The sequence below is a fragment of the Henckelia pumila genome, chromosome 4 (assembly GCF_033568475.1).
Source record: "Henckelia pumila isolate YLH828 chromosome 4, ASM3356847v2, whole genome shotgun sequence".
In the NCBI taxonomy this organism is placed as follows: domain Eukaryota; kingdom Viridiplantae; phylum Streptophyta; class Magnoliopsida; order Lamiales; family Gesneriaceae; genus Henckelia; species Henckelia pumila.
The window spans coordinates 8423030-8446209 of record NC_133123.1 but is presented as its reverse complement, the minus strand read 5'-3'; the positions used below and the strand labels follow the sequence as shown (position 1 = coordinate 8446209).

At 35.7% G+C, this 23180-nt stretch overlaps 3 protein-coding genes across 3 annotated transcripts; all 3 read right to left on the bottom strand.

Moving 5' to 3' along the window:
* Positions 1-2510: 2510 nt before the first annotated feature.
* On the bottom strand, positions 2511-4771 carry LOC140865954 (transcription factor bHLH92). Its single transcript, XM_073270798.1, has 3 exons — positions 4378-4771; positions 3478-3774; positions 2511-2745 (listed from the first exon to the last, which is right to left on the bottom strand). The coding sequence occupies exons 1-3, from the start codon at positions 4705-4707 to the stop codon at positions 2665-2667; spliced, it is 708 nt and encodes a 235-aa protein (XP_073126899.1). The 5' UTR covers positions 4708-4771; the 3' UTR covers positions 2511-2664.
* An 8581-nt stretch (positions 4772-13352) lies between these two features.
* Positions 13353-18196, bottom strand: LOC140863083 (CRM-domain containing factor CFM3A, chloroplastic/mitochondrial-like). Its single transcript, XM_073266232.1, has 9 exons — positions 17158-18196; positions 15739-16213; positions 15538-15668; positions 14903-15253; positions 14594-14750; positions 14226-14518; positions 14086-14145; positions 13864-13953; positions 13353-13729 (listed from the first exon to the last, which is right to left on the bottom strand). The coding sequence occupies exons 1-9, from the start codon at positions 18058-18060 to the stop codon at positions 13517-13519; spliced, it is 2673 nt and encodes an 890-aa protein (XP_073122333.1). The 5' UTR covers positions 18061-18196; the 3' UTR covers positions 13353-13516.
* A 420-nt stretch (positions 18197-18616) lies between these two features.
* LOC140859992 (magnesium transporter MRS2-I-like) lies at positions 18617-22713 on the bottom strand. Its single transcript, XM_073262705.1, has 11 exons — positions 22206-22713; positions 21901-21930; positions 21290-21440; positions 21074-21195; positions 20627-20701; positions 19973-20197; positions 19849-19893; positions 19432-19476; positions 19317-19346; positions 19128-19247; positions 18617-19042 (listed from the first exon to the last, which is right to left on the bottom strand). The coding sequence occupies exons 1-11, from the start codon at positions 22461-22463 to the stop codon at positions 18956-18958; spliced, it is 1188 nt and encodes a 395-aa protein (XP_073118806.1). The 5' UTR covers positions 22464-22713; the 3' UTR covers positions 18617-18955.
* Between the last annotated feature and the right edge of the window lie 467 nt (positions 22714-23180).

The following is a 23180-nucleotide window of genomic DNA, read 5'->3' as shown; positions in this document are numbered from 1 at the left end:
TTTTTAATTCAGTCAAATGGTCTCAATTAAGAGTAATTTGGTCTTTTTTTTGTAAAAAAAAAAAAATTATGTCCAACTCTTATTTTCACTCCTCCCTCCCTTTCCTCTCTTCCTCTCCAAGATTCAAACATGGCACTTCTCTCTCCTCCTAGACTTTAACCACTAAACCACCAATATTTTTGATAATAATACTACACAATAAAATATATAAACAATGGTTTGGGTTGACCCAAGCCTGGGTCGACCAAGCCGGGCAGCCCGGCTAAGTCGACCCAGGCTTGGGTCAACCCAGGCTTGGTCGACCCAAGCGGTCGACCGCTTGGGCAGTGAACCGAGCCCAAGCCTTGGTCGACCGCTTTTTCAAGGCGATCGACCGAGCCCAAGTCTTGGTCGACCGCTTGGGCAGGAAAGGCGGTCAACCGCTTGGTGAATATAACAAAAAAAAAAAAAAGAGGAGGGAAAATGAGGAAGGGGAGAGAGAGAAAAGAAGATAGAAAAAAAAAACAACGCAGAGACGTGAAAGAAGAAGGAGGAGAGATAAAACATTTAAAGCATGGGTAATATAGTCTTTTCAATCAGAGGTCTATCTATTGAATTAAAAACAAGACCAGGTCTATATCCCTTATTTTTCCCTTATAACACCGGGTTAATATCTCCATTTTGCCCTAATCCACTTTTGGGAGGCCATATGTCCAATACTCATTTTTCCTCCTCTCTCTCCCTTCCCTCTCTCCTCTCCAGGATTCGAACCTGACTCACCTCTATCCTTCTGGACTCTAACCACTAAACCACCAATATTTTTGATAATAATACTACACAATAAAATATATATACAATGGTTGCCCGGCTTGGTCGACCCAAGCTTGGGTCAACCCAGGCTTGGTCGACAAGCGGTCGACCAAGCCCAAGCCTTGGTCGACCGCTTTCCCAAGGCGATCGACCACTTGGGCAGGGAAGGCGGTCGACCGCTTTCCCAAGGCGGTCGACCGTTTTTTCAAGGCAATCGACCGCTTGGTGAATAAAAAAAAAAGAAGAAGAAGAAGAGGGAAAATGAGGAAGGAGAGTGAAAAAAGAACACAAAAAAAAAAAACAACGCAGAGACGTGAAATAATAGAAGGAGGAGAGAAAAAACACTTAAAAGAGACGTGAAAGAAGAGAAGGATAAGAAAGAAAACACTTAAAGCAAGGGCAATATAATTTTTTCGATCAAAGATCTATCTATTGAATTAAAAAGAAGACCAGAAGAGAGAAAACACTTAAAGGACGGCAATATAATCTTCTTCTGTTTAGCTTTAATCGGGTGTAATTTTCACTGTGTTCACTGATTCTCCCCCTCGTGATTTCTTTGAGAATGGTTAAAAGATGTATATTTAGTTAATGCTTTGGTAAATTCATTTGCTGGGTCTTTTTTTCTTCTCCTTTTGTGATGCCCGTGCATATTTTTCTCTCCCTTTTTGGGTGTTAGCAGCAGCAAATGCTGAAGAATTTACATTGGTTAGGTGGTGTTTGTGTTTCGGCCCAACAAGTTAAGGAAAAAAATCAAATTTTATGTCCCTGCAAAATCGACTTAATTTCATCGTCCTTCATCTTGGGCTTTGATTTTTGGACTTCTTCCGGTTTCTGCATTTTCCTTTTGCCTTTGTTTTCTGTACCTCGTTTCTGTTTCAAAAATCTCAGATTTTGGATTGTGATGTCAATAAATGAAAAATGCTACTGCTATTTGCGATCTATGTTCTGTTATTTACATTGCACATTGGTAAGAAAATAAATAGATTGGTTCTTAAGTCACCATTTGGAGCGTGGCTGCGATCAATCGAATGATGATAGCACCCCAGCTCCCGGGAAAAAGTAAAAAGAATCAAGCCAATTTAGCCAATTTTACTTTAGAAGTAAACTGTTTGGAATAAGTTAATAGAGTTTAAAGATATGAAATGGCTTGATATTATGGGATCTTTTAATTATCACGACTGGTAGTTGACATTATGTCTTGTATAATCTTTGGTCGGAAGTTGAGGAGGGATATTCATATACCTTAAAAAAGTTTTGAAATATATTCTTTAGTTTAATTTTTTTCATTTGAGGTGCTGACACCACGTGCTTCTTTGGTTTTACACTAATTTTTGTCAGCTTATGCTTTGTTCTATGGTGGAAGAAGAAAAAGAGAACATTAATGCCATAGTTTTCTCATAGTCTGATAGTCACTTGCTAATAATAATAGCATTGTCATGTAATTTTTTTAATGCATCTGTGTTCAAATATTACTACGATTACTTACACCTATGTTACTATTGTAATTATAGGTTGTATCAACAAAAAAATGTATTTAAAATCAACACTTTCATGGAATGTTGTGATTTGTGCCATGAATCTGGATGCCGGAGGACTGATGCTTCGGAAAGCTATAATCAGTCGCCTCATGGATGACTTCGCGTCCAAGAAGGCCACAAAGGACAAATATGTACAAATTTGCAGTAAGCTGAGAAAACGATAGACAAATATGAAAACAGAAAAATCAGGAATAAATGTATATTTTTTTGAAAGATAAAGCTGATGTGACTAATAAAATTTTGTAGTAGAACACAAATGATCATACAGTGATGTATACGAAATTCGAGCATATCCACAATTTTTGCTCCGATTAAAATATATATTATTGACAAAAATTCAAAATCTGTTTCTAAGAAATTTCCTCTCCACTTGAAATAAACTTCTCCGCACCTCCCTTTCCACGTCCACTGCTTTCATCTGTCAAACCAACCCAATTACTCCAGTACTACGCGTCTCAGAAACTTATAATAGTTATATTTATATTATATATTATTAATTATAGTACTAAATAATAATAATAACCACCAATGTTCTAAAAGGCGTTGTTTAGGCGCTAGGCGGTTGCTTACCGTCTCGATTTTTAGACAATTAAAGATTTTAAGAGTTATTTATTGCATTAAATGATCGTTTAGGCCGCATAGAAGTCTCAAAATCAGCTTAAATTAACATATAACATTTTATATATTTTTTAATTTTAATTTTTTAAAAAAGATTCTTTGACATATCTGTATGTCGAGTTGTATCGGATGAAAACGAGAAATGTGTCATGTATTTCGAGTTGAATTTGATAAAGAGAAATTTTTGAAGAAATATTAAGGTAGTGTTTGTAACCTCTAATAATAAGTGATTATAGAGATTTTCTTAACAAATTTGCTAAGAGAATCTTCATAATCACTTATTTTTAGAGGTTGCAAAACACTACCTAAAATGAACATGAATAATTAGATATTTAGACTTGAAAAAACACCACTTAGACATGAATTAAATAAAAAAAATTATTTGAGAAATATTAAGATGAATCGTATTAGAATAATTATATATTTAGCCTAAAAAAAAAAAACTGTCTAAGCATCTAGACGATAGGTGACCGCTCGCCTACCCCATATCGTTTTTTAAAACATTGATAATGACATAAAGGACGAAACACACCTTTGTTTCAAACTCCAGCACTGCAGAAAATTGATGTTGGGAAAAATCGGAGCGTATGGCTGTAGCCGTAGAATTGGTATATTTCAAAGATTTGACAACTCCCAACATGGAATCAATCCCAGAAGCTGGATTCCCAACTTGTAATTGTATCTCAGCCTTTTCTAATGTTACCTCATTTTCATCCCTTGCACCCAAAATGATCTCTGCCTCACCGTTTCTCCTCTCCAACTCTCCCTTCATATCCTGCAGCTCTTTGATTTTCTTGATCGTCGTTTCCAGTATCGATTTCTGATCGCTCTGAGATCAAGAAAGAAAAAAATAAACTATACAGTTGATGCAAATTTTAAGCTGAATATATACGATGATATTTAGCTAGTGCAGATGATAAATTAAAGAAGCTTTGTTAACAACTATCACATATATCTAACACACAATGTACTTCCGAGTCTACTCTCGCTAAATCAATTAAGGTAGTGTTTGGAAATGTTAAGCTCGTAATCAGTTTCTTTTTTTTTTAAAACAATTCCAAATTAAACACCATCTAAATCAACTGAGATAGTGAACTTGGATGTTGCATGGAGAAAACCCGGATTTTATCTAAATAGAAAATCCTAAAAATGTTTATATATATATTATATATGTGTGTGTGTGTTCATGCTTTTGGGGTTAGTCTATGCTACACCGGGAGTGTTTTTCTCCTTATTTCAATATCATTAGATCACGTGGGACCCTTATAAAAATTGACATATGTGTGTTAATGATCCAATGATTGACATTTGACCACATCATAGAGGGGAGAAGTACTCCAGATGTAACATAAAATAATTCATGCTTTCGTATACATAATTAATTAATAATGAATGCTATGCAAGGCAAGGCAAGGTAATTAATTATACGTACCTTAGTTCCTGGTGGCAACAATTCATGCAAAGCTTCGTAACATCGCTTGTGCTTCTTTCTTCTTAACCTCTCACCGATCACGTGCTTCTTCCCTCTCCCTCTACTGATCATGAATATTTCTCCTGCAGTAGTATTAGACGTCTTCCAATTCTTCTTCAAGAACTGAATCATCCTTTTGTTCGCATTTCCGCGAGTCGTGGATCCATTCGATGCAATATTAATGGGTTCGTTTGTGTAGGTTGAAAAAGCAGTGCTACTGTGGTGGTTCATGGTGAGTACCTCTTGAATCCATGACACACTGCCTGGAGAGAGGTGCAAGAATTCGTCCATGGATTCGATGGCGGCTAATTATTCTCTTTTGTTTCTGTTTTAATTAAGAGAGTGTTTTCATAATTTTAACGGCTAGCTATTTTGAGCAGTGTCGGAGCATATCAAAGGGCTTTTATACGTAGAGGAATTTGGTTTGCGTCCAATGTCCATGTCGCGCTGTGTGGACCTTTCTCCCAGTAAACGTGTCCACAGATTAAACGTGACTAAATTATTTCTTCGTTATTTTTTGTTTTTTTGTTTTTATAAAAAAAACATGAGTAAATTTATTATTGAAAATGATAATTATATATATATATTCGTGAACGTTGTTTTATATGTGATGGTAGATTTTAAAGGGAAAATGAACTTTTTTTTTAAATCCATTGACTTGTTTATTCTTGATTTTGATCGATTGATTTTTCCAAATATTTTTTTTTAAACACTAATTTTTTATTTTTGGTTATTTTGTTCTAATTGCTAACGTGTAAGTTTGACATGTCAACATTTTTTGGTGTCATATCATCATTTTTCGATGCTACGTTAGTATTTTCGGTGTCACATGACATCAGCATTTTGACCAAAATAGCTGAGTTAGTGTACCAAAACAAAAGTTTGAAAAGTTAATTAACCAAAACAAAAAATATATATAAGTTAATGGACCAAAAAATTAATTTTTTCGATTTTAATATATTTTTAATGCGAGAATAATAAATTGTTGCATCGATTCCAAATTATGATGACTTAGGAAAAATATATATTTGGTTTTTTTTTTGAGAGGATATATATTTGGTTTTTTTATATTTATCTCATTGCGATTTTAATTCTCTGTGTGTTTTTTTTATTTTACAATTTTAATCATTCTTTCGACTTGGTGCTTACATAGAAGTGTCGGATCAGCAACCCGTCGAAAAATGATCGAAATTATAAAATAAAATTTGAAAAATACACAATTATTATCGAAATTTGACAACACGAAAAGCCAAAATATAAATATACAAAACCAAAATGCCATTTTCCCAATATATATAATATGTAATAATAGTTTCAGTTTTTTTTAAAATTGATTAGCTCCCCTGAGAAATAGGAACGCCGGGGGACGAGTAAGAGCTATATATATGTCACACGTACACGAGTAAGAGCAACGAAGGTTGACTTGAAATTATAGAATTCATTCCATTTCCACAATTCGGTCGTTAGTTTTATATAACAGGAAATTGTTTTTTTCGGTGAGAATACATTACACGTCATGGAGAAAGACAATTTTCTATTATATAAATTAACATTTAATTGTCAAAAATCTACAGGTCTAGTGGACTGAAGTGCGGCTCTCGGATCCATATGATCTTTTTGGATCGAATTAGGTCTGAGTCTAATTGTTGGTGTTAATGGTATCTCATGTCGGGTGGTTAATATATTTGGAGTTTAACATATAGATAAAGATAATCTTTTTGGATTGTGTTAGGTACGAGTTCAATTTCTTAAAAGATATCTTATGTGTGTGGATAATAGTTAGACTAGATATAAATTTTTCTTCACAGTTCTATCAAAAAAAATAAATAAATAAAAATAACAATGTAAATTTGGAATGAATTCTATCCAAGAAACAATAAATTTATACTCGTCTGTATTATTTGAAGAACAAAATCTGATATATTCAAATAAAAAAAAAACGTGTGAATAGATTTTTATTACGTTAAAACATGAGTGAATTGTCCTAAAATCCCTAATATCCTTCCTAACTTTATTATAACTCCCTAGGCCAAAGATTTTTCACTATAACTCCCTAGGACCACCAAACTTGAATATTTTAATATTTAATTCTTGTGCTGGATTTATGCTAATTTATGTTTGAAATCTATAGGTTCTATGTTTAACTTGTAAAGGTTTTATGCTTGAATCTGGAGATTTTGTGCTCATTTGCAGTATAAAGAATTATGCGGAAAAATGGTATCAGAGCTTTAGGTTAATTATTCAGACATAATATTATTCGTTAATTCATGCTTTTCTTTGTTGAGGAGAAGATTTTACAAAAAAATGATTCAAACGAAGGTTTGAATCAAGAGGATTTTATTCATACGAAATCTTATAAACAAGTTAATCTATTCACAATAGATTACTTACAACAGGTTGCGACTAATGCTCTCAAATTTGAAGAGATAAAGAAAAATGATTTCTAACTCTAAATTTTTAGTGATTACCCCAGATTCCTCTAAACTCTCCAGAGATCTTAGAGAAATTCAAAAGACGGTACAATATTACAGAAATCAGTTGTATGAAATACCTCGCCAAATTGAAGAAATCCTTAAGAAACAAGAAGAAATTCTTGAAACTCTAAAGGATCTTCAAAATAAAATCCTAAACCTAGAACATACTTCTGGTTCTAGAAAAGGAAATACAGGAGGAAGGTTACCACTCTCGTTTGGTACCGAACCTTTGTTACATCAGAAAGGTAAAACCAAAATAGTTCAAAAATCTTTAATTGATAATGAAATGATGATTAATCTTATAAAAACAGTATCAGAAAAAAACACTATCTGATGAATACTTTAGAAAGATTAAATCTCGAGGATCTACAAGATTTTGCGGATTCTTTTGCGAATCTCAAAGTTGTAGATCTAAAAATGAATTTTTCTGAGGGTGAACAACCCATGGTAAATCCCCCAAGAAATGTGGTAAAAACAAAAGAACCACATAGTGAGTTCCATGTGGGAGAAAATTCACATCCAGCAGGAACCAGATCAAGAAGGAGTAAAATACCACTACATCAAACTCCTTATGGAAAAACTGTTTTAGACCCGATACATCCTTATGGGGTTATGTTAAACCTTGATGTTTTGGACTTCAAAAACAGAGAAGATCTTATAGATAATTGGACGTCAGCTATGAGAATTGCAGCAGAGACATTAGATCTCAATAAAGAAGGATTCATTAAACTTCTAGAAATGAGTCTAATGGGATCTGTCAAGATCGCATGGGAGATGACTATGCCAGATACGAAGGAATCGATCTTAGCAGGAGAATCCCTCAGCGAGATTGAAGAAATTCGAGAGGAATTACAGAAATTAAAAGCAGAAGTAGCAAAGACAATGTCTTGGATTCATATTGGAGCAATTCAGATTAAGATCAAAGCTACTTTTAAAGAAGGAATAGATTCACCCATAGATATCGTAGTATGCGATAAAAAAATAAGGAATATACAAGATGCGGTTCTAGGAACTATCTTAGGAAATTTGTGCGCAGGAAAAATTGTGGGAGTTATTTATCCAAGAATAGCCTACAATTTAACTGATAGAGATTTTAGTCGAGCCTTGACGTTGCATCAAAACTTCAAGGAAAAAAGACTAATGAAGGAAGGTAATAGGTCATATTCTATTACATATCAAATTTCATATGCTCTTTCTAATACTCACCATTCTGAATTATTTATTAGAAATGAGTTCATTGAAATTCCAGATATATTTGGGAAAGTTGCTCATGCAATATACCCGAAAAGAATCGAGTTTCCTTTAATTCAGAAAACAGACATTCAAATTCAAGACAGACCTGTTCTATACAGAGAACTTAAAATAGAACCCCGAAGGTTATCTTTCCAAGGAGACCGAATAACAAGTAGGAGATGGGACAAATCTCCTATTCAAGAAATTCCACCAAAAGAAAATGAGTTTTCTATAATAGGAAAACTTAGATCTCCAGAAGGATGGAAAGAAGTGAAAATAGTATTCGAAATTACAAGTCATCGGAATCAGTTCCCTTGTAACTCGATTTACTATTTGGAACAACAAGAAAAAGGAACTTACCAAAAAGTGATAAATATTGGAAAATTAGAAGTTCAAATATGTGGAATTCCAGGAAAAGAAATGGATCAGCTCATTCTTGGTCTAGAATTTCTGGAGGACCATAAACCATGGAAACGCCTTGAAAAAGGAATAGAGTTTATGGCAAAAGAGAAGACTTGGAGGATTCAATAAAAATTCTACGAGATGGAAAACCAAGAGAATTGGATAAGGGACAATCCCTTAAAAAGATTCAAAAACTCTGTTTACAAACTGAAGAAGAAGCAACTATTGAAATTAGTAAGTCATGAACATGATTTACTAGGACGCATCGAAGAAGTAGAAAGAAGTAACCATACTCTACCTTCTGAAGCCTGAGGAAAACTAAAGGTGAAAAGTCTTAATCGGATTACTGAGTTGCAACACAGTCTGTTAAAAATGGCAGGGCCATTTAGTAATCCCGTTAAAAAATGACAACAAGTCCTTTCTCCATATACATTCCAATAGGAATGTTGTATGAACAATATAAGGCTGAATACTTTGTAGCTTATATTGACTCGGGAGCAGGAATTTGTACAGCAAAAAGAGGAGTCTTCCCTAAAGAATGTAAAGAAGAATTGCCAAAAATTGCAGGACGGGATTTCTCTAGAAGAATTTTAATTCTTTGCAAAGGAATAAAACAAGCAGAAATCCTCATGGGAGGAGCAGGTCAAACACCTTGGTCCAAGATAAAGACACCACAAATCTATTTCCATGATACAGGAGCTGATATCCTGTTGGGAAATAACTTCTTACAAATGTTTAAGAAGTACACACAAGACAATGAGTCAAGAAGACTTATGTTCACTACAATTTGTGATCATAAAATTATCGTTCAAAGACTCAAAGTTGTTTTTTATCGACAATTGCCGATAATATTTCGCAGCCAGCGTGGTGATAAAGGACAACTTTTTCACCCAAAAATGAAAGATCCAAGAAGGTTTGGAGAAACCATGTTGAAAATAACAACAGAACAAGAACTCCAAACAGAGGATATGGAGCTTCTCAAGGTGACTCTAAATTACAGAGATATAAAGTTAGAAAATAAGGTATCCCTTGAAGATGTCAAAAAGAGGCTCAAAGAAAGTTACAACGAGCATCCTTTGGCATGGTGGGATAGAAATCAACTCAAAGCTAGTCTTACTCTAAAGGAAGGCAAAGAGTATGAATTCGTCAGATATAAGCCTATCCCGATGAACATAACAGATCAAAGGGATATGAGAATAATTATCAAGGAACATTTGGACCTTGGTCTAATCAAAGAAGGAGTTTCACCATATAGCAGCCCAGGATTTCTGGTCAAAAATCATGGTGAAATAAAAAGAAGGAAACTCAGGTTAGTTATTAACTACCAAGGTATTAATAAAATTCTGGAGTTTGATGGGTACTTCATACCGAGTAGAGAACACCTAATTAGCTGTGTACGAAATGCTAGAGTGTTCTCAAAATTTGATTGTAAGTCTGGATTTTACCAGATTCGAATGGAAGAAGGCAGTAAGAAATTCACAGTCTTCTCTACTCCACAAGGACACTATATTTGGGAAGTTATGCCTATGAGATTGGCTAATGCACCCCAGATATTTCAAAGAAAGATGGATAACATTTTTAAAGATTATTTCAACTTTAGTTTTGTTTATATTGATGATATTCTTATAGCATCAAAAAATATAGACGAACACGTTAAACACTTAGAGATTTTCTCTAAAATTTGTAAACAAGAAGGACTGGTCTTATTTGAAAAGAAAGCAGTCATAGCAACAAGGAAAATTGAATTCCTTGGTATTGAGATTGATGAAACTGGAATAATTCTACAACCCCATATTGTGGAAAATGTAAAGAATTTTTCAGATAAACTCAAAGACATAAAACAACTCCAGAGTTTTCTTGGAGTAGTTAATTTCGCAGGGATGTTCATTAACAACCTAGCAATGTACAGAAAGGTGCTCAGTCCTTTGTTAAAAAAAGATGCTAGGTTTATATGGACAGAAGACCATACTCAAGGGGTAAACCAATTAAAGGACGATTGGTGGGCAGCAGTCCTTACCAAGATCACTCCGGATGGAGAAATACCATGCAGATACTGTAGCGGTCTTTTTTCAGAATCAGAGGCCATCAGATGGCATATCAACGAAAAGGAATTTTATGCAGTTAAAAGGGCTTTCGAAAAATGGCCATTATTTTTACTTGCTAAAAAATTCACGCTAAAAGTTGATAACACCCAGGTAAAAGCTTTCTTAAAAAATAAGATTGAATCTAAACCTGAGAAAGCTAGGTTATTAAAATGGCAAGCATTATGTCAAAATTATATTTTTGATATTGTTATTATTAAATCTCATGAAAATATCCTTGCAGATTTCTTAACAAGAGATGGAAGGCAGTGACGTGGATTCCATCATGAATATGCAGAGGCATCTCAGGGAACACCTTGGGTTGCTTCAAACCAAGTTCAACCAGTTAGCCATTAATGCTAAATGGCCGGCAGGTTACAACAAGTGGATCGGATCAAAGTATCTAATCGAATTACAGGATGTATGCAAGCTCAAACACAACTATGGGCTGTTATTCAAGGGCCAATTGTGAAGGCCATAGAGAAACCATTGGTTTCTCATAAACAAGATATGCTAAAACTATTGGTTTTACAAAAACAAGAAATACAACCACCGGTTGGAAAACAAGATGTTGAGGAAGCTAAAACTCAAGAAACAAGTGTTAATCTATCATCAGCTTTTGATGATCTAGATGAAGCAACAATTGATGAGCATTCCTCATCAAGTCAACCCTCCGCCTCTGAGATAAAAGAGGAAGAGATCAATCTTAGGTCCAACACTGACAAGGGCAAATCTAAGATCGATACTAATCCAGCTATTATTTCTCCATTTCAGGTTTATCAACAGAGGTGGGAGAAATTAAGTACAAGAAGTGAAATTAACCCTAACACTTGCAGGGTTGATGTTGCAGGGATATATCCAAGGGTATGGCTAAAAAACAATGTCAATCCTAAGGATGTAAAGTTTTGGTATGAATTTGGAGCCTTGGCCTCAGTTTATACAACGTCACCAAACTTCCCGGAGATATCACAGTTACCCAAATGGATTTAGGAAACAGTCCAAGAAATATGGGCAAATAACGACCATTTGTCCAGAGGAGATGTGCTTGAATTATATTTCTTTAGTGCAGCTCCAGAACCAACAGGGAAAGGATCACACGAACCCTTTTATTTCATCAAGCTAAGGAGACCTGACATGAATAATCAAAGATTCATTAAGGACCCTATTCCTGAAGAAATACCATTAGTGTCCACTTTTGGAGAAAATAAAATCTCAACCAGAAGGGCATGGGGTATTTGGGTTTGTCTCACCGAGATGGACAAGGTCAAGTTTACGTTCAAATTTTATCAGAATTCTGTGCACGGATCATTCCTGTTAAACACAATGACAGGAAAAACTACGACTTTTATGGAAGAACTCTTCGAAAAGAAGAGAAACTTTTTATGTAACAACAAGCTGCCGGGGAGTAAAGAGACTTGCCGAAAATTTTGTAACATGGCTCATATCGGAAGATGGTCAGAGAACATCTGCCCAGAGTGTCCCAACCAGAAGGAGCCAGAATTCGAAAAAAACTTCAGACCCTGAACAGATCGAAAAGATTTTTCCGAGACAAGCAAAAGTGGACAAGGACCACCAAAGATGCGTTTTCACAGGGGCCTACTTCAAAAGCAAAAGATGTCCCGACAACAATAAAGCAGGCATGTGAGGAGAATAAAGCCAAAAAAAAGTGGCAGGCATGTGATTCCTCCACTAGTAAAAGATGTCATCAATAATGACATAAAAAATACAAGACAGTTGCCTCCTCCACTAGTAAAAGATGCCATCAATAATGGCATAAAGAAATAGAAGATAGCTGTAAGATTTCCTGAAGTTTCTCGGTGAAACGAGTGGAACCTCAGCTATAAATACAAGCGTTCAAGGAAGCTGAAGATATCGATCATTTCCTTCAGTTTTCTTACAAATAAATTGTTGTAATATTTTTTTTCTCTATTGTATTAAGTTTTCTTTATGTATTACAAGAACAAGGCTACTATAAGTAGCTAAACAAGTTGTCTTCTCCTTTTCAAAGGAGTTGATTTATGTAATAATATCATGTCTGAATAATTTCTTTAAAGCCTCTTGTTCTTTCATGCTCATATTTTATAATTAAATTTATATGTCATACGTCTTAAGGTAGAAAACGAATTAAGACTGTGTTGGGTGTCGTTGAAGGAGCTTGTGCAGAAACCATCTGTTGCGACTGCGTGGTTGGAGTATGAGGAATACTTCGTAAAACTCGGCAGGTATGACCCGACGACATTTTGGTCAAAGAGGTATTTAAATTTATTTCATCTTACGAAAGCATGTTGGACCCTAATTCGGAATATATCGGCTGGAAACCTTGCGTAACTGATAGTCGATAGGTTAACAATGTCACGTACAAAGGATTAGTTGCTAAATAATATTTAATTTAAAAATGGGGATCACTAGGGAGTTGAAATAAAGAAAATTGTGGTTAGGGAGTTAAGATAAAGTTTGAAGGGTTGGTAGGGATTTTTAAATCATTTATCCTTAAAACATCATGTTAATTATTATTGAATATTATATTATATTATCATAATGGAGTGGATTTGAAGTAGTTGTATACAAACTCTACAGTCTCTACTAGCTTCATCAAATTATGGTGAACAGGGTTTTAAAGGCGGTATTTTCAAACTTATAGCCGATTAAATGCTTGGAAATTATATGCCAGAAGCTGATAAACACTTAAAATAAGCTTTTGCAACCACCAAATAAATGTGAAACAAATTATGAGAAGTTTAGCGAATATTATTTTTATTGTCGATATCTATTGTTTGATATACAAGAACGTTTTCAAGCTCTGTACAACAATGACAAAACAAGTACGTAGTCAAGTTGGAAATCAAGATTTCTTGGTAAATTCTACAAAACTAGCTTCACTAATGTTTATGGCATAATTCTCTGCAGCACTTAATCTCTTCCATTTAACAACGTCTTCAGATTTTTACTTGTGTTGCTGATGTTATTCTGTCGATACATCTCTTCAGATTCCGCCTCTGAATCCTCGTCAAAATCATACGAAAAATTTGTTTCCTCACAGTCGTTGGGATCAGGATCATTAGTTTCATCTACTACCTCGTTCTCGCTGTCGTAGGAGCCGAGGTAAGCGCCATCTCCTTCCACCTGATTGCGACGGATTAAAGAGAAGGAAAAGGAATAAGAGTCGATTTTTGGAGCAAAAGTTGAAAATCATTTCCACAAGATGGAGATCGACGACTTTTTGTGATTTTGTAATGGGAATGATATCAGCTACAAACCTCACTGTCCTCATTTTCTGTAGAGTAAGCCGAGTCGAGTTTATCGTACAGTTCTTCGTCTCCCTTGTCTTTCACAGCGGCCATTTGTTCCTGTAATTTCCAAGATAATGATTCTACTATAAACGTTTCCCCAAGGAAATGCAAATACGGGTTAAAAAAGGTACAAAACATATAATGCACTCGACAGTAACATGAGCCGACAAAGAAAATGATAAGATGTACCAGTTCACTTCTCAGCTGGCTTACTCGTGTTTGGACCGTCGACATATGTTTCGCGAGGGCCTGCAAATGAACAGCATAGGCTGCACCGTAAGTATTCTTCTTCGAGCTTTACATAAACATTACGAAAATGCTTGGGGTACCTGGTGCCTTTGAAGTTCAATTGAGCGTGCCAATGCTTTTCGCTTTGTTAAGAGATTCTTGGGTCTTAGCAATGAGGGCCTTTTATAATCACGACCCCGAAAAACAATTATTGCGTAGCCCTTTGATATTTTGTCCACCGAGACCAACACGCCACCACTCTCAGCTTCGAGAGCGAGTGCAATTTTCTTAACCTCCTCAATGTTTTGGGCCTTCACAATGATCTTGATCAATTCACGATATTTCCAGTGCAAATGCATGTTCTCCACAGTACCACCAAAAACTCCACGCCTACCTGAAGAAAATAATGTGTGACAACAAATTTACTGATTCCAAAAACAACTCTTGGAAAAAATACGAATCTTTTTACCGAGAAGTAAAAATGCTTTCATCCTAAGACCAAGTTTCCGAAACATAAATCTCTCCTCATCACTAAGGCTTTCTGGATCTTGCGGATAATCTGCCGGATTTAAAGATTCCTCGACCTTGTAGACCACTCTTTCAGCCTTTGTTAGCTTTCTCTCAGCCTGGTCGGAGAAATTTATCAAATTTGCATCAATAGATGAGAAGAAGGAACAACATGAGAAATTAGTAATGCTTTTTATTGATTGCTAAGTATGATGCATAAAACAGTTGAAAGGAGGCGGGATTTATACGATTTTAAATTTATGAAACTCACAGAATGAAGCTTCTTCTCCAGCTTTCTAACAAGGTTGGCATGCCTCACCAATTCTGCTTCTCTCATCACTTTTGCCTTGCTTTCATCATCCAATCGCTTTCCCCATCTAGAGTCTGCATCTAAAGTTTCTTTGAGTGTACCCGCAGTTCCAAGTTCATTAGGTTCTCTCAAAGCTGGTGACACTAAGGATAATGCTCTAAACCGAGCTTGTTCTTCTTCATCTTGTAAAGTTTTCGCCAATCTCTCTTGTTCCAGTAATACCTCGGCAACATCTGGTGACAAAAAATTCTTCCCTCTATAAAATACCAGGAAGTCCTTGTTTCTTGACAGTAGCATGCCACCGGTTAATTTCTGCATCAAGTTAATATCGAGCATATTCAAGTATTGTAAGTCTACATGCACTATTTCAGTGCTTACGGTAAATCAAATATTGGAGAGCATATCTTCAATCACTGTAAGCAGAAGACAATTAATTAATTTCAAATTTGAGTATTCTTGCATTACAATTGATATACCTTTACATTATTGAGAATAACACTCCCATATACTAACAACCTTCACTACTATGCATTGACGGTTTCACAAATTGAGTTTTATTTCAATGTTAAGGTCTCAAAATGGGCATCGCATGTTACCTTGAGATCTTCAGCCATTCTTTCACTTGTTGTTAGCTGGACTCCCCGTTTTAATGCAATTTTTGCAATTGAACTCCGTTCCCATAACTTTATCATGGCTACAGCCAACCCTTGAAGTTGCCTGCCTCTTCCTGAAGATGCCAACCATTACGCAAAGGTTCTTGCTCACTAAATGTCCTGTTTATAAGAAAACTTGCATACCTAGTGCAAAATGTGGTGGCAAAACTCTGGCAAGCCTTCGTAGAGCAGTTCCTTCCTTCGTTCCAACAGTCGATCTCACACCATAAGGGAGTAATCTAAAGGGAGGTTGAAAACCAGGAATAACTCCTGTAAGTAAATCGGCATCAATGGGAAGTGGACCTTCTCCTGGCCAATCAGTATATCTTGGGCCAAGGCAATCTAATAGTTCCTCAACTTCGTCTTCATATTTCACCACAGATGGTGCTTCAGGGCTTTTATCCTCCATGTCACCACCAACTGATTCTTGTGGACCATCAGTGTGACCCAAAGGACCAAATTCGGAAGAATCCTGACCAGCCTTATCAGAACCAGTAGAAATTTCATTTTTAGTGAAAATTATTTTCTTTAACTTCAGCGTAGGATCTTCATAAGTTGCACCTCTGTAAATAGACACGGAAGTGCCAGATCTCCAAATAACCAGTCCACCAGTTTTTCGCTGAACCAAAAAATCAAGAAACCATCAACAATTTCACAGCAGGAGCTTGAATTTGTAACACAAGTGAAAATTAGTTTCCCAAAAAATTTGTAAATCTAGTTTGACAGTTGAACTTTGTAACACAATTGAAAATTAGTTTCCTTAAAAATCCGGTAAAATTAGTTTGACACTTAACATTGTAATCAATAATCATTAGAATGATTATAGAGGTTTTGAATATTTGTGACCCCTGAAATTTGTAACACAGGTGAATACTTTGACAGTTGAAATTTGTAATCGGTAATCAGTAGAATGATTATAGGTGTTAAATACTTTGACACCTGGAATTTGTAACACAAGTGAAAATTACTTTTCTTAAAAATCTGGTGCATACGACACGAGATACAAATATAAGCTACAACAAAAGCAGCTATGAGGCTTTGCAAATGCTTACTGAAAGTCTTAGCGGATTTGGCAGCAAATGATTCTAAACTGAATTTATCATTAGAAGAAACTACACCTTTGCCCCTTGAAGCTTGACTAAAAAGGTATAACAGTACTAGGAGGCAAATGGCACCGCTTAATGTCCCGAATATCATCTGCCATTTTTTCGTCTCTGAGAAACCTAATAGAAGAAAATTTCACAAGTTCTCCACTTCACAATAGTAATTATTGCAGAGGCCTAAGCTCCTGCATTCTAACAAATTATTTTCTGAATTACAACATAGAGGTTTATTAAATTGAAACCCTATCAATATAATTTTTTGCACTCTCTATATTTTCGAACAAATTATTGGAAGAATCAGATCAACAACCCATACCATCATTCTCTATCATCTTCATAACTCTTCCATGAATTCATGGAAAATGCATAGAGACAACAGAAAACATTAAACTTTCCGCAACGAATAAAAAAAGAAGAAGTTAACATAAGTTAGACCACCAAAGTTTCATAAGAAAATCACCTCCAGAATTTCGTGAATCCGCTTCATGTTTAGTGCTGGTGCTCCCTCAATTTTCAATCTGACAATCTCAGATGATTTCCATTTATCATGAATCATCTCCACAACCTCTTGTGTCACCCCTGCGCCGCTAATCCTTGTTTTGTTTTTTATTCGAAGAGCTAAATTCTTTAACCTCCTGAGCTCCGACTCAGGAAGTGTTAATTCCGCCAGGCTCCTGCTCTTCCGGCTATCCAGACTCGGTTTCTCATCATCCACTACATTTTTCTCCCATGGAAATCTTACCTTCCCATTACCACTTTTAACCAAGTTTTTATCCCCAAAAGGATAATCTTTGGAAAATCCACCTCTTGTATTAGGCATTAGCCCCTCCTCAATATAAAATATGTCCTCTATAGACCCTTTCTCAATCACTCTCCCGGCATTCCCATCCTTCTCACTGACATCATCCACGTAACCAAATTTTTTCAACTTTTCAACAATCCTCTCCATAGTACTACCACCAGTACTAGTACTAGTACTCTCTTCGGAATCCGAATTCTGCCCCCTATTCTTATAATCCAATACTGACTGAGGCCTTTTTTGCCAATTTGGCTTGTGGGTTTCATTCCATTTATCCAACCAAGAATTACTAGGCGACACGTTTATATCCCTTGCTGAGTGTGGCCTGTCATTCTTAATCTTCGGTAAAAGATTGGATCTTTTCGGTGGGTTTTCAGGTGAATTGAAGTCTGAGTTGAATGTATCATGGGCTGCACAAATAAATTGTTTCTTGAATGGAATTGAGGAACTATATCGGACGAACTGTAAGGTTGTTCTGAAATGGAGTTTGCTGACTGAGCTCTGTAATGAATCCAAAGAAAGGGCTTTTCTAGGATAAATTTGATAGCTAGAGGTGATAGCCATATTCAAATTCCGCCCACACTGAAATTATACAAGTAGAAATTATAACAGATGAAAATATGGAGAAGTCCCCAGCCTCGGCGGCGAGAATACGAGTTCAGCACTCTGCCGGGACCCTTCAAAATCTACCAACACAATTGATATAATTATATGTGAAGAAAATTTATGAGGATAAGGATATTTCTGAACATTGAAATTATTTAGTTTAAATTTATTTAATTTAATCACTCAAACAACGGATGCATGGAAAAAATATATATTTATATATAATTAAAATATAATTACTTATTTTCAAATATATATAAAAATATAAATTACTTCTTTTGAAAAATCACAAATTTTATGCAAAAGCGTCAATAATTAATTTGACTTGTTGCCGCTAGAAATTTCTTAAAGAACTTTACTTTTGCTTAATCAACTTTTTCAAACTTTTGATAAATATTACTAAATTAATTACATAAAAATATTAGTAATTTACAGCATCAAAACTGCGTGTGCAGTCATTAGTATGATTCATATGCATTAGCATGCAATAATAAGATTTTAAACAATACATATGTCCAGAAAAACAATTTAATAATTGTACATTATTCTCCAAATTTCAGAATTTAAAAGGAAATTCAAATCACTGTTTACATTTCAGCAAGTGGTGGCACCATTGAAGAATACTAAACGTAAGTATTCAAGCCTAACTAATTCAAAATACACTACAGAGTTGTGACCCAAGTATAGACCACCACAAGGCACGTCTGACTAGTGAGATAGCTACTTGTTGAGCTTTTCATGAAATACGAATCTTGAAATTATGTTTTAGCATGAGCATCCAAAAATGGTATGGAAACTTTTGTACAAGTTGTTCAAAGGTTGATAAAATTAGTATCGCTATATCATCCTGGCATCAAGATCCGACAAGTCCTTTGGCGCGAGCATAAGCGACTATTAGCACGAAGATTGCCGCACAAAGCGCCCCTGCGACAATCACAACCTGAAAAGATCGAACCAGATCCGTGAATCGTTCACAGAGAAATACTAAAAATGATAGTATCAAACAAAATGTAAAATTATCGTACCCATTTGAACATAAAGCCGTGATCTTCATTCCATGTATAGGGTATGTTCATACCAAATATTCCAGCCACCAGTGAATAAATGGATAGACATACAGTTCCAGAGCTGAGAAAGAGCTCCAACTGCAGCAACAAAAATAAATTTAAATTGGCAAGCACTAGATAATTACATGAAAGTTGCAGGAGACGGACCTGAATGAGCTGATTCCGGTGATTGTCAAGCTGGAATGAAAAGGCATATATTTGGATTTAGATCGATCCGAAAACAAAATACTTATGAAATACCTAGTTTTGTTTAATATTTTACCTGAATATTGATGTAATCTTCTGTGTTATCAATATATTCACGCAGCTGCAAATGTATAGCAGGGAAGGCATGGAAATAATGAGAATATATAATTGGACAGCATGATATTTAACGCAAATTATACTAGAGAAGGTGTATGCTACCGTTGATGTTACATACTTACCAAAGACCAGACGTTCTCGGTTCCATTCAAAACAAAAACAGAGAAAAATTAACGTTTCCAAATTAAGCACAGTTATCTCTTCCATACATGATAATAACCTCGATGACAATGCAATTCTATGCATGCACTGTAATGAGATTGAATTCTGGACTTTGAAAATACACATCTAACTTTTAAAAATTATTGTAATGAGATTGAATTCTGGACTTTGAAAATACATATCTAACTTTTAAAAATTATTGTAATTGACATACCGTGGTCAATTTGTTGAATGTTCCATCAATTTGCATGAAGTACGCCTGCAATAGATATAAGCGACAATTCTTCATTAAACAACTTCATAAAAATCAACCGTAAAATGAGCAGAATTAATACCACCTCAAGCAACATCTCAAGCTCCTCAACATCATTTTCGTCTCCTCGAACAGTTGCGACACTGGCCCTACTAGCTCGGGATATCTTGGAGCCTATGGTAGGGGATGCAAGGAACCAACTCGCAGCTCCTGAGCCACTCACAGGTGATGCACCAGCCAACTTTCTAGACAAGTAAAGATCTGCCATATCATCATCATCATCCAAAAGTTGTTCTAGCTCATCTCTCACCTGCATGAAAGCTGTAAAATTAAACTGGAACTAACGACCAATGTAGTGAACACTCCATATGAAATGACAAGTGACGGTAAAAAGAAAAGGCACTAACAAACACCGTACAGAATTTCATGGGATCCCTGTTTGGCAGTCTTTAAACTACCCAGTATGGCAGTGTTGGATTAATAGTTAGATTGCATCAAATACTTGACGAAATATTCTAAATAACGTCAAGAACTCGATAAATCTGTTGTTAAACAGATGTATCCATAAGAGGATAATAAAGTACTAACTGATATCCTCAGGTGCCCAAATTCTGGCAATAATTAACTGGTTGGATTATATGTGGATTAAATAATCAAGTTTTTTGGCCACAACAAACTTAAGAAATGAGAAGAATTACGTAATGGATTTGTTTAGCTGTCAACAAAACCAGAGCCCCACCTTTTGTACACGAGCTGTCAACCTTGTCATTTGACTCTTTAACTTACGCACTCGATCTAAATTACGGCTACTAATCTGCAAACAAGTAGGGTAATGCATGAAAACCAATAATACTAGAAGTTCATTACCACACAAAGAAAGAAAGCTCAGGAGACAATTAATCCAGTTCTCGGAATGCACATATGATTAACACCAATAAATGGCAAAGAGGAAAGTATCGTGTCGGGATTAAAGAAGCTTTTGATTCAGTCAGTCACCTGGAAAATGGAATGCATCCACAAGTTCCTCCAAAGCCAGATACATTATTTTCAAAGTAAGAAGTTGAATATGCAAATGCAGAAGACAAATAATTTTGTTACAAGGCATATAATTAGACCTCTTTCATTCCCTGATTGGATTCTGTTTAGATCAAAACAACTTGTTCACACGAAACCAAAATAAATGTACCTTTGATGTGAGCATATCTAAAGCCGGGTAAACAGCACTCTCCAATTCTATAGTACGGGCAGCCAGGAAACTGCAAATTGCTTCCAATGCAACCTCGAGAGCCCGAAACTCAAATGGAGAGTCTGCAATATGGAGTCATAACTCAGCCATCACAAGTACAAAGAATAACATGTTATATACTTCTCCAAAAAAGGGTGGAAAATCTCTAATATATACCATCTTCTTCACCCGTTTCAACATCATGATGCACAGTCAAATTGATCCCATCTCCATTACCATCCCGAATTGCATTTAACGATTTCAGTCGCCTTCGAAGATCCTCAACTATAGGAACAACGTTCTCATCCAATGGGTCGCGAAGTAACACCTAACCAATAGCAAACTCAGCATCAGCCTGCAACAATGTGCCCTCAAAAACTTTACCAGATATTGGTTAACAAGAGAGAAACACGTTCTTTTTTCATCTTGGGAATGTCATAATCACATTAGAGTCACATTATTTGAAGTTTTGGGCCACAAGAACAAAGATTCAAAATTCAATTTCACTTGGATATTGGAAGTCATAAGCTACCTCAGCATCAGCATATTTTATTATATCAAACAATGTTCACAAAGTAAATATCCAGCCAAGATATATATATAATCTGGCAAGGAGAATTTGTGAAAGAGTTCAGCAGTGATGAGCAACAAATTGTAGCCAAGGATATCTCACCATCAATTCAATTACCCCAACTCGCGCAAAAAAATGCTTACTTTTTGGAAACCTTGTTTAATTGAAGAACGGAAGAGAAAATAGTGAGGATAAAAAAAAATCATTTCAAGCTTACCTCTTCTGCTGTGATGATGGCCTTGATATGCTGTATTCATTCAAACAGAAAAAGTAAACAAATAAGTACATAAAAACTAACATCCAAAAAATACATATCTTGAATTCAAACAGACACAATATCGAATTTTTGTTTTAAAACTCGATCATGACAACAGATACACGGTGGGAAAAAAAATGTGTATCCTCCAAATAAATAAATCCGAACTGAGCGAACATGTTATAATCAGAGCAAAAAGACCTTCAATTGTATAATTCAAGCACCAAAACGGTCAGCAGAAGTTTATTTGCAAAATGAAATAAAACCTCAAGATTAAGAACAATGGCTCTCTCACGGCCGAGAATGGTGGAAGGATAGGACAAAAGAGGGTCAAGAATGCGAAGATCACGCGCGTGTATCTGCACGCGATGCATGATCGCATACTTGTCGACATCCAAAACCGTTTCTCCACCCATAGAATCCATTAAAATCCAGCTCCGAGCCCCGGCCCCTTTCTTCTTCAACCCTCCAACGGCAATGGGAGTCTCCACCGGTACAACTTGGCCGAATTCCGGACCCACCATTGTTCTCAATAACCATTAGAGGAAAAAAAACAATCTCTTGGCTGAATCTTTGACAAATTAATGCGTGCGCAACAGCGGTTTTCGTATGAATTAGCGAATTTCTTCCTCCTTTAGCAGAGGAGAAGAAACCTAGTGAGAGATTGCGCAGATTACATGTTGTGTATGTAATCTTTGTATGTGCGTTTGAAAGGAGAAGAAAAAGGAGCCGAGCGGCGGAGTTCACGCCATTCAACTTCAAGGATTAGCAATTTAGCACTAGGGAAAAAAACAGGAATTTTTTTTTATTGTTTATTAAACTAAATAATACCAAAAAAATAAATATATTCCTATTAAAAAAAACTATTAAGTATATTCTGCCAAACAAATATGTTCAAAAAAAACAAATATGTTCCTATGAAAAAAAAAACTATCAAATATATTCTGTGAACCTTTTTTTCCTAAAAGAAATTTTGATAACAGGGCTGGCATTTCGAGCCCCGTCCGCCAACCCCCTTCGTGTTGAGTAGGGTTACACGAGTCGAGTTGTCGAAAAAGAATTAGGTTCATTGGGTTGTCCGTTTCGCTATATAAAATAAGTAGGTTAAGTTAACAATTTCTCAATGCAACTAATGGCGGGTCGTCGTGTCTCGCTTAATGTTGGGTTGTGGCGGATTGCGGGTCGGCCCGTCCCAACCGACCAAATTACAGTTGAGTCTAATTGTTGGTCTGTCGACCTGC